At 41.8% G+C, this 18,979-nt stretch overlaps 1 protein-coding gene and 2 non-coding genes across 3 annotated transcripts in view; all 3 read right to left on the bottom strand.

The window, feature by feature from the left end:
- The window catches only part of LOC120042199 (transmembrane protein 19-like), a 45,741-nt gene extending 28,246 nt beyond the window's left edge, over positions 1-17,495 (bottom strand). Inside the window, exons 1-6 of the mRNA XM_038987075.1 lie at positions 17,313-17,495; positions 16,772-16,922; positions 15,819-15,932; positions 8,231-8,368; positions 6,691-6,767; positions 6,395-6,572 (exon numbers count right to left, since the gene is read on the bottom strand). Of these exons, the coding sequence (XP_038843003.1) occupies positions 6,395-6,572; positions 6,691-6,767; positions 8,231-8,368; positions 15,819-15,932; positions 16,772-16,901 (637 nt within the window). The 5' untranslated portion in view covers positions 16,902-16,922; positions 17,313-17,495. The remainder of the gene's footprint in view (positions 1-6,394; positions 6,573-6,690; positions 6,768-8,230; positions 8,369-15,818; positions 15,933-16,771; positions 16,923-17,312) is intronic.
- trnak-cuu lies at positions 2,850-2,922 on the bottom strand. Its single transcript has one exon. It is a non-coding gene; the product is annotated as a tRNA-Lys (tRNA).
- trnak-cuu lies at positions 3,519-3,591 on the bottom strand. The gene has a single exon. It is a non-coding gene; the product is annotated as a tRNA-Lys (tRNA).
- Positions 17,496-18,979: the final 1,484 nt, after the last annotated feature.

The following is an 18,979-nucleotide window of genomic DNA, read 5'->3' on the forward strand; positions in this document are numbered from 1 at the left end:
CCCAACATGTAATAACTGTCAGACCAGGTTGGTAAATAACACACCAGCCCAACATGTAATAACTGTCAGACCAGGTTGGTAAATAACACACCAGCCCAACATGTAATAACTGTTAGACCAGGTTGGTAAATAACACACCAGCCCAACATGTAATAACTGTTAGACCAGGTTGGTAAATAACACACCAGCCCAACATGTAATAACTGTTAGACCAGGTTGGTAAATAACACACCAGCCCAACATGTAATAACTGTTAGACCAGGTTGGTAAATAACACACCAGCCCAACATGTAATAACTGTTAGACCAGGTTGGTAAATAACACACCAGCCCAACATGTAATAACTGTCAGACCAGGTTGGTAAATAACACACCAGCCCAACATGTAATAACTGTTAGACCAGGTTGGTAAATAACACACCAGCCCAACATGTAATAACTGTTAGACCAGGTTGGTAAATAACACACCAGCCCAACATGTAATAACTGTTAGACCAGGTTGGTAAATAACACACCAGCCCAACATGTAATAATTGTCAGACCAGGTTGGTAAATAACACACCAGCCCAACATGTAATAACTGTCAGACCAGGTTGGTAAATAACACACCAGCCCAACATGTAATAACTGTTAGACCAGGTTGGTAAATAACACACCAGCCCAACATGTAATAACTGTTAGACCAGGTTGGTAAATAACACACCAGCCCAACATGTAATAACTGTTAGACCAGGTTGGTAAATAACACACCAGCCCAACATGTAATAACTGTCAGACCAGGTTGGTAAATAACACACCAGCCCAACATGTAATAACTGTTAGACCAGGTTGGTAAATAACACACCAGCCCAACATGTAATAATTGTCAGACCAGGTTGGTAAATAACACACCAGCCCAACATGTAATAACTGTTAGACCAGGTTGGTAAATAACACACCAACATGTAATAACTGTCAGACCAGGTTGGTAAATAACACACCAGCCATACATGTAATAACTGTTAGACCAGGTTGGTAAATAACACACCAGCCCAACATGTAATAACTGTTAGACCAGGTTGGTAAATAACACACCAGCCCAACATGTAATAACTGTCAGACCAGGTTGGTAAATAACACACCAGCCCAACATGTAATAACTGTTAGACCAGGTTGGTAAATAACACAACAACATGTAATAACTGTCAGACCAGGTTGGTAATAACACACCAGCCCAACATGTAATAACTGTCAGACCAGGTTGGTAAATACCACACCAGCCCAACATGTAATAACTGTCAGACCAGGTTGGTAAATAACACACCAGCCCAACATGTAATAACTGTCAGACCAGGTTGGTAAATAACACACCAGCCCAACATGTAATAACTGTCAGACCAGGTTGGTAAATAACACACCAGCCCAACATGTAATAACTGTCAGACCAGGTTGGTAAATAACACACCAGCCCAACATGTAATAACTGTCAGACCAGGTTGGTAAATAACACACCAGCCCAACATGTAATAACTGTCAGACCAGGTTGGTAAATAACACACCAGCCCAACATGTAATAACTGTCAGACCAGGTTGGTAAATAACACACCAGCCCAACATGTAATAACTGTCAGACCAGGTTGGTAAATAACACACCAGCCCAACATGTAATAACTGTCAGACCAGGTTGGTAAATAACACACCAGCCCAACATGTAATAACTGTCAGACCAGGTTGGTAAATAACACACCAGCCCAACATGTAATAACTGTTAGACCAGGTTGGTAAATAACACACCAGCCCAACATGTAATAACTGTTAGACCAGGTTGGTAAATAACACACCAGCCCAACATGTAATAACTGTTAGACCAGGTTGGTAAATAACACACCAGCCCAACATGTAATAACTGTCAGACCAGGTTGGTAAATAACACACCAGCCCAACATGTAATAACTGTTAGACCAGGTTGGTAAATAACACACCAGCCCAACATGTAATAACTGTCAGACCAGGTTGGTAAATAACACACCAGCTCAACATGTAATAACTGTCAGACCAGGTTGGTAATAACACACCAGCCCAACATGTAATAACTGTCAGACCAGGTTGGTAAATAACACACCAGCCCAACATGTAATAACTGTCAGACCAGGTTAGTAAACGACTAGTCTAGAGACAGTAACAAACTCTCAAACATAATTACCTTCTTTCTACATACAGCCTGCAACTCAAATGGCACCCTATTCCCTACATAGTGCACTACTTTTGACCAGGGTATTTGTGCCATTTGGACTTAGACATAGTGTGGGGCTGAAAGCCATGGTCCAAAAGGTCTCATGATCCCCCCTGTAGAGACAGAGCCTGCCAGACGTAGCCTGAATATGCATAAATCCTTTAACCTCCTGTTAACAAGCCTCATGGCAGCATGACAAGACCTTTGATCCTGTCCTATACCCTGATCCTCCACTTGTGATAGGACAAAGCACCATCACAGGGCATAATAACACCATTATAAACATTAGTTTAGTTATTACTCATTACTTATATACACAAGTGCCTTCAAAAAGTATTCAGACCCATTGGTTTTTTACACATTTTGTTACGTTACAGCGTTATTCTAAATTGGATTAAATAAAAAATCCTCAGCAATCTACTCACAACACCCCATAATGACAAAGCAAAAACAGGTATGTAGAAATTGTTCCAAATGTATTAAAAATAAACCCTTGAATGAGTAGGTGAGTCAACTTTTGACTGGTACTGTGTATCATAATATATATGTATGTATGTATGTATGTACATATATACACAAATAAAATTTGATTTGCTCACACATTTATCAGAAGAAAGGCTTTCAAATCAAAAGGTTAACGCCCAACGTGGGGCTCGAACCCACGACCCTGAGATTAAGAGTCTCATGCTCTACCGACTGAGCTAGCCAGGCTTGCATCACTATATGACACCACCCACATACAGACCTCACAGGGCATGACCCAACCCTGCCCCCTGACAGACCTCACAGGGTCTGAACCAACCCTGCCCATTGACAGACCTCACAGGGTCTGAATCAACCCTGCCCATTGACAGACCTCACAGGGTCTGAACCAACCCTGCCCACTGACAGACCTCACAAGGCGTGAACCAACCCTGCCCATTGCCAGACCTCACAGGGCGTGAACCAACCCTGCCCATTGCCAGACCTCACAGGGCGTGAACCAACCCTGCCCATTGCCAGACCTCACAGGGCGTGAACCAACCCTGCCTCTTGGATTTCACCAGTCCTCTATTTCATCACCCTAGTTCATATCCCTCGGGTGATGAAGCTACACAGTCAACAAATACTGGTCATTTATGTAGCATGTGTATTAACCACTATACATCTAAAGCTGGTTTCCCAGACAACCATTAAGTCCTAGTCTAAAAAGCATGCCCATTTGATATTGTTCATAGGTAGTGCTTTTCAGTCGAGGACTATAATCTGTGTCCAGGAAACTGGCCCCAAGCCTCTGAGGATCAATGGTATTCAAATCAAAAGGTCAGCGCCCAACGTGGGGCTCGAACCCACGACCCTGAGATTAAGAGTCTCATGCTCTACCGACTGAGCTAGCCGGGCTTGCATCACTATATAACACCACCCACATACAGACCTCACAGGGCGTGACCCAACCCTGCCCACTGACAGACCTCACCAGGTCTGAACTCTCTCTCTCTATATCAGTACCAGTCAAAAGTTGACACCTACTCATTCCAAGGTTTTTCTTCATTTTTTACTACTTTCTACATTGTAAAACAATAGTGAAGACAAATTCTGAAATAACACATATGGAATCATGTAGTATATTTTATATTCTTCAAAGCAGCCACCATTTGCTTTGAAAGCTTTGCACACTCTTGGCATTCTCTCAAACAGCTTCATGAGGAATGATTTTCCAACAGTCTTGAAGGAGTTCCCACATATGCTGAGCACTTGTTGGCTGCTATTCCACTCTTTTTCCTTTTCCACTCTGCGGTCCAACTCATCCCAAACCATCTCATTTGGGTTGAGGTCAGATGATTGTGGAGGCAAGGTCATCTGATGCAGCACTCCATCACTCTCCTTCTTGGTCAAATAGCCCTTACACAGCCTGGAAGTGTGTTTTGGCTCATTATCCTGTTGAAAAACAAAATGTTAGTCCCACTAAGCGCAAACCAGATGGGATGGCGTATCGCTGCAGAATGCTGTGGTAGCCATGCTGGTTATGTGTGCCTTGAATTCCAAATAAATCAGTGTCACCAGCAAAGCACCCCCACACCACCTCCTCCATGCTTCACGGTGGGAACCACAGATACAAAGATCATCTGTTCACCTACTCTGCGTCTCACAAAGACACGGCGGTTGGAACCAAACATCTTAAATTTGGACTCTTTAGACCAAAGAACAGATTTCGACCGGTCTAATGTCCATTGATCGTATTTCTTGGCCCAAGCAAGTCTCTTCTTCTTATTGGTGTCCTTTAGTAGTGGTTTCTTTGCAGCAATTCAACCATGAAGGCCTGATTCACACAGTCTCCTCTGAACAGTTGATGTTGAGATGTGTCTGTTATTTGAACTCTGTGAAGCATTTATTTGGGCTGCAATCTGAGGCTGGTAACTCTAATGAACTTATCCTCTGCAGCAGAGGTAACTCTGGATCTTCCTTTCCTGTGGCGGTCCTCATGAGACCCAGTTTCATCATAACGCTTGATGGTTTTTACGACTGCACTTGAAGAAACTTTCAAACTCTTGACATTTTCAAGAATTGACTGACCTTCATGTCTTAAAGTAATGATGGACTGTTGTTTCTCTTCGCTTATTTGAGCTGTTCCTGCCATAATATGGACTTGGTCTTATATCAAATAGGACTATCTTCTGTATACTAGGGCTATCTTCCTTTTCACAACACAACTGATTGGCTCAAACGCATTAAGAAGGAAAGAAATTCCACAAATTAACAAGGGACACCTGGTAATTGAAATGCATTCCAGGTGACTACCTCATGGAGCTGGTTGAGAGAATGCCAAGAATGTGCAAAGCTGTCAAAGCAAAGTGTGGCTACTTGGAAGAATCTAAAATATAAAATATATTTTCATTTGTTTAACACCACATGATTCCTTGTGTGTTATTTCATAGTTTGTCTTCACTTATTCTAAATTGTAGAAAACAGTAAAAATAAAGAAAACCCTGGAATGAGTAGGTGTCCACATTTTTGACTGGCATTCATACATACACTACCTTTCAAAAGTTTGGGGTCACTTAGAAAGGTCCTTGTTTTTGAAAGAAAAGCAAAAAAAAATTGTCCATTAAAATAACATAAAATTGATCAGAAATACAGTGTAGACATTGTTAATGTTGTAAATGACTATTGTTGCTGGAAACGGCTGATTTTTAATGGAATATCTACATAGGCGTATCTCAGACTGGCCAAAGAAATAAAATAATAAGATTGTGTTATTTTGCCCATCTTAATCTTTTATTTCTTTGGCCAGTCTGAGATATGGCTTTTTCTTTGCAACTCTGCCTAGAAGGCCAGCATCCCGGGGTTGCCTCTTCACTGTTGACGTTGAGACTGGTGTTTTGCAGGTACTATTTAATGAAGCTGCCAGTTGAGGACTTGTGAGGCGTCCGTTTCTCAAACTAGACACACTAATGTACTTGTCCTCTTGCTCAGTTGTGCACCGGGGCCTCCCACTCCTCTTTCTATTCTGGTTAGAGCCAGTTTGCGCTGCTCTGTGAAGGGAGGAGTACACAGCGTTGTACGAGATCTTCCGTTTGTTGGCAATTTCTCGCATGCAATAGCCTTAATTTCTCAGAACAAGAATAGAATGAAGAGTTTCAGAAGAAAGGTCTTTGTTTCTGGCCATTTTGAGTCCTTAATCAAATCCACAAATGCTGATGCTCCAGATACTCAACTAGTCTAAAGAAGGCCAGTTGTATTGCTTCTTTAAAATCAGCACAACAGTTTTCAGCTGTGCTAACATAATTGCAAAATAGTTTTCTAATGATCAATTAGCCTTTTAAAATTATAAACTTGGATTCACTAACACAACGTGCCATTGGAACACAGGAGTGATGGTTGCTGATAATGGGCCTATGTACGCCTATGTAGATATTCCATTATGATTATTATTATATATATTTTTTTAAATCAGCCGTTTCCAGCTACAATAGTAATTTACAACATTAACAATGTCTACACTGTATTTCTGATCAATTTGATGTTATTTTAAATGGACCATTTCTTTTTTTCTTTTTTTTTAACAAGGACATTTCTAAGTGACCCCAAACTTTTGAATGGTAGTGTACACACACACACTCTATGGCCCTTTACGTAGGTGATGACCCTGGGTTTGGTCTGACTGAGGAAGGGCCTCACCTCTGATGCCCAGGTGTGTGTGTACCTGTAGGGACCTCTCTCCAGGAGGTGATGAGGCGGGGTTTGGTCTGACTGAGGACGGGCCCCACCTCTGATGCCCAGGTGTCCCCCGTAGAGCAAGCCAAGGCCCCCAGCAGAGACAGACACATCCAGGAGGCTGAGTACTGCTTCCCAAAGTCCACCGGCATCTCCCCTGGACCCACCTGATTAGAACCAGGACCACACAATGGAAATAACCTCAGATGAGTGATAGATGTAAGGTTGGCTCACTTGGCTGAGGCAGCTGTTATATGTATTCAAATATATAATGAATTGATTGACCTCGATCATATATAGCAGGGCCAGCTCTGTGGGGACACCACCGTTACAGAACACCTGTATCCAGTTCCTCTGACCACCTGGAGAGCAAAGGGGACACACGTTAAAATGATAGTTCACCTCCAAAATGTTTCACTTCCTTTTGACTTCCCTGGGGGTGGGTTTCTTTGTTAAATAAGCTACACTTCAAAAAAGGTGAACTATCCCTTTAAGATCAAATGACTTACGCAGGTGTTTGTATGTTTAAAAAACACATATCACTGACTGAGGCAGACTAAGCCATCCAGTAGCAGGCTGTTGCTTACTGGAGTGTGGCCTGACTGGGGTGTGGCCTGAATGTCTCTAGAGAGTCATTTAGTCTAGCTGCTGGCCTAGCTGCTGGCCTAGCTGCTAGCCTAGCTGCTAGCCTAGCTGCTGGCCTAGCTGCTGGCCTAGCTGCTGGCCTAGCTGCTGGCCTAGCTGCTGGCCTAGCTGCTGGCCTAGCTACTGGTCTAGCTGCTGGTCTAGCTGCTCGCCTAGCTGCTGGCCTAGCTGCTGGCCTAGCTGCTGGTCTAGCTGCTGTAACTCGTTACCTTCTTTATAGTCAGAGTCTAGCTGCTGGTCTAGCTACTGGTCTAGCTACTGGCCTAGCTGCTAGTCTAGCTACTGGTCTAGCTACTGGCCTAGCTGCTGGTCTAGCTGCTGGTCTAGCTACTGGCCTAGCTGCTGGCCTAGCTGCTGTAACTCGTTACCTTCTTTATAGTCAGAGTCTAGCTGCTGGTCTAGCTGCTCGCCTAGCTGCTGGCCTAGCTGCTGGTCTAGCTGCTGTAACTCGTTACCTTCTTTATAGTCAGAGTCTAGCTGCTGGTCTAGCTACTGGTCTAGCTGCTGGTCTATCTACTGGTCTAGCTGCTGGTCTAGCTACTGGTCTAGCTGCTGGTCTAGCTGCTGGTCTAGCAGCTGGTCTAGCTGCTGTAACTCGTTACCTTCTTTATAGTCAGAGTCTAGCTGCTGGTCTAGCTGCTGGTCTAGCTGCTGGTCTAGCTGCTGGTCTAGCTACTGGTCTAGCTGCTGGCCTAGCTGCTGGTCTAGCTGCTGGCCTAGCTGCTGGCCTAGCTGCTGGCCTAGCTGCTGGTCTAGCTGCTGGTCTAGCTGCTGGCCTAGCTGCTGGCCTAGCTGCTGGCCTAGCTGCAGGCCTAGCTGCAGGCCTAGCTGCTGGCCTAGCTGCTGTAACTCGTTACCTTCTTTATAGTCAGAGTCTAGCTGCTAGTCTAGCTGCTGGTCTAGCTACTGGTCTAGCTGCTGGTCTAGCTACTGGTCTAGCTGCTGGTCTAGCTGCTGGCCTAGCTACTGTAACTCGTTACCTTCTTTATAGTCAGAGTCTAGCTGCTGGTCTAGCTACTGGTCTAGCTGCTGGTCTAGCTACTGGTCTAGCTACTGGTCTAGCTACTGGTCTAGCTGCTAGTCTAGCTGCTAGTCTAGCTGCTGGTCCCTAGCTGCTGTAACTCGTTACCTTCTTTATAGTCAGAGTCTAGCTGCTGGTCTAGCTGCTGTAACTCGTTACCTTCTTTATAGTCAGAGTCTAGCTTCTTCTTGACCTCTTCTTTCCAGCGTGTCAGCTTGGAGGAGGTGATGAAGAAAGCCAGCAGGGCGGAGAAGAAACTCATGTTGGCCATGGTGAGGATGAAGCCGACCAGCAGGGCTGTAGGGACAGGGAACAAGAGCATGAAAACAATGCAACTCTAACACACGTGCCTGATCCCAGATCTGTTTGTACTTGTTTATAGCCAACTCTTTTGGCCGTTGTTATGACCACGTGTTTGTTTGACATAACAACAGCCACAGGAGCTGGCTCTAACAGATCTGGGACCAGGTTACAAACTAGGTCTAACTACCTTATCAGAACAGTACATCTACTCTCTCCGTATGATGTTTGAGAAAATCCTGATGAAAGTGGCCATTTTATGCCCTTTTTAGACCTACTGTATATATGCCTCCTGTAAGACCTTATGATCTGTACACGATACAGACATCTTGTTGTCAATATACTCCTTATAGTGTGCCATATGGAGTATGTCTTGATTATGAAATACATTATTTATTTTTTACATTCAGTTATTCAACATTAAATATTTATATGAATATCTGAAAAGAAACTTTTTTGATTTAGTTAATTTTAAGACATTGTTTGGAACAATATACTCTACAAATACATCACATTACCAGAGTGAGCTCTCTGATAATTTAAGTTATGGTACATTTTATGAGCACCGCTAACACAGTGAATGGGAAAATGGACTCAAAAAGGAACTCCTCCCTCTGCTGTTGATTGGCTGAATGTGCAATCATGTGATTGGTTAATGACCTATAAATGTACATTTCTATGTATAAAATGGGTTATATCTTAAAGTACCAGAGAATCCAATCTGAAATTTGACATCTTTGAAGAGTATATTGTTGAATTAATATTCATATTTTTGTTATGTTGGGTAAAGTAAATGTGGTAACATTTATTTCTGAATCTAGATGTACTCCATATTTGAGAGGACACTATAATGAGTATATTGACTCCAAGATGTTGTCTGTATCATGTACGGTTCAAGGGTCATAGGGTCTTACAGGAGGCATGTATAGGTTTAAAAAGAGCCTAAAATTAACAATTCCCTCATGATTTTCTCAAAAATAGTTTGTGATAAAAATGTCAAAAGAACCTTCCTCACAGATTCTATGTGAGAATTGCCAGAACAATCTGCTATACCAAAAAATATTTCTGGGCTATTCTGCTGTGGAATGTACCAATTAGTACATGAATAGACTGCTTTAGTCAGTTGAATAATGTGACTCAGCCCAGACCCTGATTAAAACAATGGTGACTAATTAATTCCTCTCAGATCCAGATCACTACGTCACGAGGACTGCTGATGGCCTGGCTAATGTGTGACTGGCGTCAGGAGCAACCACTCTCCTCACACGCGTACGCCTGGGGCTGCTGGAACTGTGTGGAATGTATCTTAGAATGAATAATAGCATTAAACACCCAACAGAGACTCCTAAGGTTAAAGTGATACTTGGGATTTTGGCAATGAGGCCCTTTATCTACTTTCCCAGAGTCCGATGAACTCTCGGATAACATTTGTATGTCTCCGTGTCCAGTATAAAAGGAAGTTAGATGTAAATAGCACATTGCCTGGAAGTATATGGGTGATGCTAGTTAGCGTTGGCTCACGAAACTACATGTAACTTCCTTCATACTGGACACGGAGATATTCAGAAAGTTCGGACACCTTCTCATTCCAGGGTGGCTACTTTGAAGAATCTAAAATATTATTTAGATTTGTTTAACACTGTTTTGGTTACTACATGATTCCATATGTGTTATTTTATAGTTTTGATGTCTTCACTATTATTCTACAATGTAGAAAATAGTAAAAATAAAGAAAAACCCTGGAATGAGAAGGTGTCCAATCTTTTGACTAGTACTGTATACTTAATAGCATTATATAGTGCATTCGGAAAGTATTCAGACCCCTTGACTTCTTCCACATGATCCTAAAATGGATTTAAACATTTTAAATCTACACACATTACCCCATAATCACAAAGCGAAAACAGGTTTGGAATTTTTGCAAATGTATTATTCATTTTTAAGTAATACCTTATTTACATATTCAGACCACAGTAAAAAGTACATGACAGCCCTCTCAGAGTTTGCCAAAAGGCACCTAAAGACTTTCAGACCATGAAAAACAAGATACTCTGGTCTGATGAAACCAAGCTGTAATCGCTGGCAAAGCTTTAACAAAGTACTCAGTAAAGGGTCTGAATAACTATGTAAACGTGATATGTTTTTTACATTTTTATCAAATGTGCAAAAATGTCTAAAAACCTGTTTTTGGTTTGTCATTATGGGGTATTGTGATGTCATGATGAGGTATTGTGTTTGTAGATTGAGGAAAAAAACAATTTAATCAATTTTAGAATAAGGCTTTAAAGTAACAAAATGTGGAAAATCAAGGGGTCTGAATACTTTCTGAATGCACTGTAGATACTGAATAGTATTATACAGTAGATATATAGATACTGAATATTATAATACAGTACATATATAGATACTGAATAGTATTATACAGTGGATATAGATATCATAACATGAGGTACAGTATGTATAATTGGAATTTAATACAAATACTCTCACACTATATAAAAAGTATTTATTAATTGACCTCATCAAGAGTAGTGGTGGTAGTACTAGTGGTGGTAGTAGTAGTAGTAGATCATGTGGTCTTACCTCTCCAAAGGAGAAGGGGGTAGCTCCTATCAGCTGTTATAGTACTAGTAATGGTGGTAGTGTAGTAGTAGTAGTAGTAGTATATACACAGTTGAAGTCGGAAGTTTACAGACACCTTAGCCAAATACATTTAAACTCAGTTTTTCACCATTCCTGACATTTAATCCTGACAATAATTTGGAAGTATGCTTGGGGTCATTGCCCATTTGGAAGACCCATTTGCGACCAAGCTTTAACTTCCTGACTGGTGTCTTGGGATGTTGCTTCAATATAACCACATCATTTTCCTTCCTCATGATGCCATCTATTTGTGAAGTGCACCAGTCCCTCTTGCAGCAAAGCACCCGCAAAACATGATGCTGCCACCCCCGTGCTTCACAGCTGGGATGGTGTTCTTCGGCTTGCAAGCCTCCCCATTTTCCCTCATAACATAACGATGGTCATTACGGCCAAACAGTTGTATTTTTGTTTCATCAGACCAGAGGACATTTCTCCAAAAAGTACAATTTTTGTCACCAGGCGCAGTTGCAAACCGTAGTCAGGCTTTTTTTATGGCAGTTTTGGAGCAGTGGCTTCCTCCTTGCTGAGGGGCCTTTCAGGTTGTGTCGATATAAGACTCGTTTTACTGTGAATATAGATACTTTTGTACCTGTTTCCTCCAGCATCTTCACAAGGTCCTTTGCTGTTGTTCTGGGATTGATTTGTACGTTTCGCACCAAAGTACGTTCATCTCTAGGAGACAGAACGCGTCTCCTTCCTGAGCGGTATGACTGCTGCGTGGCCCCATGGTGTTTATACTTGCGTACTATTGCCTGTACAGATGAATGTGGTCCCTTCAGGTGTTTGGAAATTGCTCCCAAGGATGAACCAGACTTGTGGAGGTCTACAATTTTTTTTCTGAGGTCTTGGCTGATTTCTTTTTATTTTCCCATGATGTCAAGCAAAGAGGCACTGAGTTTGAAGGTAGGCCTTGAAATACATCCACAGGCACACGTCCAATCGACTCAAATGATGTCAATTAGCCTATCAGAAGCTTCTAAAGCCATGACATCATTTTCTGGGATTTTCCCAAGCTGTTTAAAAAGGCACAATCAACTTAGTGTACGTAAACTTCTGACTCACTGGAATTGTGATACAGTGAATTATAAGTGAAATAATCTGTCTGTAAACAAATGTTGGAAAAATGACTTGTGTCATGCACACAGAAAAAGTCCTAACCGACTTGTCAAAACTACAGTTTGTTAACAAGAAATGTGTGGAGTGGTTGAAAAAAGAGTTTTAATGACTCCAACCTAAGTGTATGTAAACTCCCGACTTCAACTGTAATGTGGTCTTACCTCTCCAATGGAGGAGGGGGTAGCTCTTATCAGCTGTTGTAGTACTAGTAGTAGTAGTTGTAGTAGTAGTATATAATGTGGTCTTACCTCTCCAAGGGAGGAGGGGGTAGCTCCTATCAGCTGTTGTAGTACTAGAAGTAGTAGTGGTGGTAGTAGTATATAATGTGGTCTTACCTCTCCAAGGGAGGAGGGGGTAGCTCTTATCAGCTGTTGTTGTCGTGGTAGTAGTAGTAGTAGTAGTAGTATATAATGTGGTCTTACCTCTCCAAGGGAGGAGGGGGTAGCTCCTATCAGCTGTTGTAGTACTACTAGTAGTAGTTGTAGTAGTAGTATATAATGTGGTCTTACCTCTCCAAGGGAGGAGGGGGTAGCTCTTATCAGCTGTTGTTGTCGTGGTAGTAGTAGTAGTAGTAGTATATAATGTGGTCTTACCTCTCCAAGGGAGGAGGGGGTAGCTCCTATCAGCTGTTGTAGTACTACTAGTAGTAGTAGTAGTAGTATATAATGTGGTCTTACCTCTCCAAGGGAGGAGGGGGTAGCTCTTATCAGCTGTTGTTGTCGTGGTAGTAGTAGTAGTAGTAGTAGTAGTATATAATGTGGTCTTACCTCTCCAAGGGAGGAGGGGGTAGCTCTTATCAGCTGTTGTTGTCGTGGTAGTAGTAGTAGTAGTAGTATATAATGTGGTCTTACCTCTCCAAGGGAGGAGGGGGTAGCTCCTATCAGCTGTTGTAGTACTACTAGTAGTAGTAGTAGTATATAATGTGGTCTTACCTCTCCAAGGGAGGAGGGGGTAGCTCTTATCAGCTGTTGTTGTCGTGGTAGTAGTAGTAGTAGTAGTAGTATATAATGTGGTCTTACCTCTCCAAGGGAGGAGGGGGTAGCTCTTATCAGCTGTTGTTGTCGTGGTAGTAGTAGTAGTAGTAGTAGTAGTATATAATGTGGTCTTACCTCTCCAAGGGAGGAGGGGGTAGCTCCTATCAGCTGTTGTAGTACTACTAGTAGTAGTTGTAGTAGTAGTATATAATGTGGTCTTACCTCTCCAAGGGAGGAGGGGGTAGCTCTTATCAGCTGTTGTTGTCGTGGTGGTAGTAGTAGTAGTAGTAGTAACAATCATTTTTATGGGAGCATCATTTGTGGAGAATATTTATTTGACCCAGACAATTAGTAACAGCATCATGATGATCTGTTTAACATGATGACATCACAGGTGAAAGAAACCGATGACTGATCATAACAGAAACCAGTATTGAATCACAGTCTGATTTGGCAAACAAAAGCTGAACATGCCAGTGCTTCCCCTATATTCATTTAGCAGCGGCGGGCCGCCACACCCCAAAAATATGAATACGGTAAAAACGTTTTCAGTGTGAACTTAAAACGACTAAAACCCAGATATAAAGTATGTCGAAAAGATAATGGAGCTATATCTTTTTAAATAAGATCATCTTTGAGAACTAACCATCACCAAAATAAAAACTAGACAGTCAAGAGAGAATCTAAAATGTAAAAAATGTCATGGCATGGGGCCCCAATAGATTTGTTTTAAGAACGTTTTAGTTATACGGCATAAGCCATGGCAAAATGTGTAGAATTCCAGGAAATTATTTTTCTTTTTTTAAATACCAAAAATTCTCAGCCCCATGAAAGTGTATAATTGCAAGAAACTCTTTTAAAAACTGTGGCCACGCCCACTACCACACCCAGAAGCATTATTATCTACTTGCTACAGTGTATTGTTGTTGCGTTTCAGACTTAAGTTGGTTTGTGTTGGGTTTGTTCTTTCAGCCGTTTCTGCGTTGTTTCTCAGTAGACAGGGGCAATAAGTTTTCAGGTAGAGGCGTTTGAACTTAGTGCTGCTTAAGCAGTACACAATTGGGTCCACTAGACAATCCATGTGGGAAAAAACTATGAAACCATCATAGACCTGAACAGCTATATTCTCAGCATTTTGTAAATCCATGGCTCTGACAATCAACAGAACAATTCTAGCTATGGTACAAGGCAGGAAACAGATAGAAAAGACCAGAATGACAGAGGTGACCAGAAACACTGCTCGACGCAGCTTGGTCGTGTCACCTACTGTCTTCTTTTTGAGTCTGTTGACAATGCGGACCGTGCAGTACACCAACACAAAGAAAGGGATGAGAATCTGGGTGAAAAACACAACCTCTCTCAGAGTGTCAGTGATGTCCCCATGACTGCTACAGCAGCCAGTCTTCAGCATGGTGGGGATTGTCAAAGGGAGCAGTACTAGCCAGATGATGACAGATATACGAGGGGACTTTTTGAGGACAACGTCCTTGTTCCCAGGATGAACCACGTTGAAGTAGCGATCGAGTGAAATGACAGCCAGGAAGCCGATACTGGCGCCTCGGTTCAGGAACAGCATGAAGAGCATGGTTTTGCAGATGTTTCCGTCCACACTCTGCCGCTCTCCGTGAAGGAAGTTGTACGCGTTCACTGGCAAACAGCCGAGCAGAAGAAGGTCAGCCACCACGAGATTGAACAGGAAAAGGTTGTTGGAGTCCCGTTTCCAGAACTCCAGCTTGAAGATGAAGAGGTAAAGCACTGAGAGGTTAAGAGGCAGAGCCAGGCTGAACTCCACAATCATCACAGAGGCGTAAAATGTGTACAAGGGCAGATTATCCGCTGTGCAGTTATCATTCAGAAGATCCTCTTCCATAATATGAACTGTCAAAACCTGTCCCGTTTACAGTCAAAGTCTGATCCTGTCCAAATCCTTAAGAAGGAAAAGCAGTCCTCCAGAGTCCTCACCGCCAAGTGAGTCTGTTTAAGGGAAGCTCCTATTCCGTGTGCAGACTTGGTGAAACTGAAGGACTGTACTTCAGTCTGGAAGTAATTCCCCCCCAGGCAGCAGTTGTAAATTGTTCAGACTTGTTGGTTGAGCACCTTCCATTCCTGAGTAGGCGAGTCAACACAGGACCAATAGATAAGCAGCTGGTCCCATGAGGGATTGAGGATATAGTGGAAGACATTGCATCAACACACAACAACTATTTTTTCCCATATTTGTCATATTGGGGCGGCAGGGTAGCCTAGTGGTTAGTGCGTTGGGCCAGTAACCGAAAGGTTGCTGGATCGAATCCCTGAGCTGACAAGGTAAAAATCTGCCGTTCCACCCCTGAACAAGGCAGTTAACCCACTGTTCCTAGGCCGTCATTTTAAATAAGAATTTTTTCTTAACTGACTTGCCTAGTTAAATTAAATATCTGTATATAAGTGACTTTTTTCCTTTGCTACATATTTCCTTGCAACTCCCTGCTGAATTCCTACATGAAGTAGGCATGAAGTAGGCCAAAGTAAGTGCAGGGGCGTGCTGCTGGTTACACAACACATCCGTGGGAATTCAAATGGAGTTGAGGCTGTCATAACACGTCTTGATTGATTAAACCCACAGAACTACAAGGTGAAGACACAGGCAGTTCTTAGCTGGATGTCATAGAAAACCTCATGAGCAGGAAAGTTTTATTTTGATTCATGGATTTCTTGTTCTAATGTTTGTTTACCTCCCAGGGCACCGCTGTGGTCCAGACTCCTCTTCTTCAGGGCCCGTGTGGTGAGAGTCAGAGGAACCAGGATGGAGAACAACCATCGCCATGGAGACACCGGCTGGAGAGTGCCTGGAATGACAGAAGGTCCAGGACTCAGCTATACACACAGGTACGCATTGAATTAGGTTATAGCTCTAGATAATAGTGTTTCATGAAGCCGGGCTTCCTCCTCTTGAACAAACATCTACTACTGAAACCAGCTCTCCTTGTCTATACTCTGGAATGAGGTGAATAGAAGCCTCTCTCTTTTAGGCAGGGGGGCAACAGAGCTAGGTGGGGGGGGGGGGGGGGGGGGGAGCAACAGAGCTAGGAAGGGGGGGCCCATCTTGTTTATATAGTGTTGAGAGAAAGTTTCCACCCTTTAGCACTGTCTCTATTTCTGCAACAAAACATGTACTCCCCTCTTACGGGTAACGGTGAGAGCATGTGAGCATGTTTTGCAGCCTCTAAACTTCTCACTCATCTGTATTCATGATTCATTCGTGTTTTTTTCTTAATCATGGCACTATCAGGATTAATTTAGAAGTGTTCTGAAGCATCTTCTATACTTACTTATATATGGGACCAAATACTAAACTTTTGACTACTTTAATCCACTTTGAGCTTATTAATCTAGAGATTCACATACTTTTTCCCACAAAGAAATGTAATGTTGGATACATTTTCTCAATAAAGAAATTCAAAAGTACAATTATTTTTGTGTTATTTGTTTAATCAGATTAACTTGATCTATTATTAGGAGTAGGACTTGGATGTAGATCTGATGACATTTTAGGGCACATTTATGCAGAAGATTTATTTTTATTTTTTAAAGGGTTAACAAACTTTTTATAACCAACTATGGTAGGGAAAACACTGGACATAAATGACAAGGTGTGTGTGAGCATGTGCACGCACGTGTGTCTTACCATAATATGTGCTGGCTGTGATGGAAATGATCCAGAAGAAGAGGGAGATGGCCAGGGTGGCACACAACACGATCATATCAGTCATCATCCACAGGTATTCTTTCATTAGTATCTCATCCTCAAAAATCATTGTGGAAGAAGTGAATAGAACCTGTGGAAGTCATCGACATTACCTTAGGCACTTGTTTAGTTATATGACAGATGGCTTACAGGGGACAGTTAGTAGCCTGGTCCAAGGTCTGTTTGTACTGTCTTGCCAACTCCTGTGGGCACATTGACACACCAGGCAGATCTAGGACCAGGCTAGTCTGGGCAGACGCTGGTGGGCTTTATGGATCTCCATCATAAACCCACTAACAGCTGCCCAGGCTAGGTAGGACCAGGCCATTACCCCTAAAAACGTAAGACTGACCGGACAGCGCCATATGTCGCTAGCCAACTAGCTAACTAACGTTAGATGTCTACTGGTGTGGAACTAGCCGCTAGCTAGCAAGCTAATACGTCAGAAAGTGGGATAAAGAAAATAGGGTAAAGGTTGCACCTGAAGTAGCCGAAGCCATGGCTTGTGTATCCTGCTTCTTCCATTGTGGAGAAGTGCCAAAACAACTAGCTAATGTAACTTGTCCCTATAAGATAACTTAGCGAGATGAGACGATTCACAGCTGTCACAGTACTGTAGCGTAGTCAGATTTCAAAACACAGGATTCTTTGTTTATCTTCTGTGGATGTTTTATGGCGGTTGGAAACCAACTTTAAGGTGCATTACCGCCACCAACTGGACTGGAGTGTGGACCAAAGACAGGAAATGTCTAAATCCTACCCAATTTTCTCAACTCCCTAAGAAAACGTAATGCATAATGAAATACTACATTCCCTTATGATTTCCCAGCGGGTCACTTTCATTGTTGACTGAGAACTGGATGTGGATTTAAAGAAATAAATGCGTATTTCCGCTAATCTGTCAGATTAAAGCTTCAGTGCTCATATTTCATAAAAATAAATTATTCACCAAACACAAATCCATCAATACGTTTGAGTAATAAATACAAAATCAAATATATTATTGAGCGTTTATGTGATTTTTTTCACTATTAGGATATCCATGTATTACTTACATACATTTAAACATCATGAATTTCAGGGGCCTCATGTATCAACCATGTGCAGGCACAAATCTGTGCATAAACCATGCGTGGGATCATTTCCACGCAAAGTGTGAGATTTATCAATATGAACGTTTGCTTGAGTGTGACTGAGTAAATTTACGCACAGCCATAAACATGCGTAGGCACAGTGCCAAGTGGTGGATTAAGGGAACTGCTTGTCAAGCGTGTGGAAAATATATGTTGGAAATGTGTGAAATTTTTCTGAGGAATAATTACATCATTTTTCGATTGAATTGTATTTCAATTGTGAATTCATGCAACACATATTGACAGGCTATATGTAATTTGACCACATCAGTGCATTTTTTATGATAATAATCCATATACTGTACAGTAATATGTTAAATTAGAGGCAAGTGTTAAAGTTAAACCATTGTAGAAATACTATAAAAGACTGAGATAATGGAAATCAAATGAGAGATGGCTTATCATGCGCTGTTAGAAGATCTGGCACACACTGCATTTCGCAGAGCGCGTTTTTAGAGACCGGTGGTACTTTTTACATAAAGTACAGATTGGTTTATCAGATATCGTTCCCCAAAGAATTTGTTCTTAACTGACTTGCCTAGTTAAATAAAGGTTAATTAATATATATATATATATATATATATATATATATATATAGGGGGCCTAATTTATCAATATTGCTAGAAACTATTCTAAAATACTACTTATGAACGGAATGTAGAATGTTCCTACGCATAGAAAAAGTGTGATTTGTTTATTTTGTTCATTTATTTTATATAAAATAAATAAACAAATCACAATTTTTCTATGCGTAGGAACATTCTACATTCCGTTCATAAGTAGTATTTTAGAATAGTTTCTAGCAATATTGATAAATGAGGCCCCTGACATTTTATAAAGAGTGTAAACCAGGCATGTTATAGTGGCTAGCGTGGCACATGGAGATGTGTGAAACTTACTCCTTAGCCTAGGTGTCCCGCTTGCATCGCCTCATTAGCTATCTGTTGAGGTAACATGACCTTTCTTTTAATGGAAGAAGGCTGAGGTCCCGAGTTCGCGTCAGATGTGGATCGAA

This window comes from Salvelinus namaycush, unplaced genomic scaffold (assembly GCF_016432855.1).
Source record: "Salvelinus namaycush isolate Seneca unplaced genomic scaffold, SaNama_1.0 Scaffold635, whole genome shotgun sequence".
Lineage (NCBI taxonomy): Eukaryota > Metazoa > Chordata > Actinopteri > Salmoniformes > Salmonidae > Salvelinus > Salvelinus namaycush.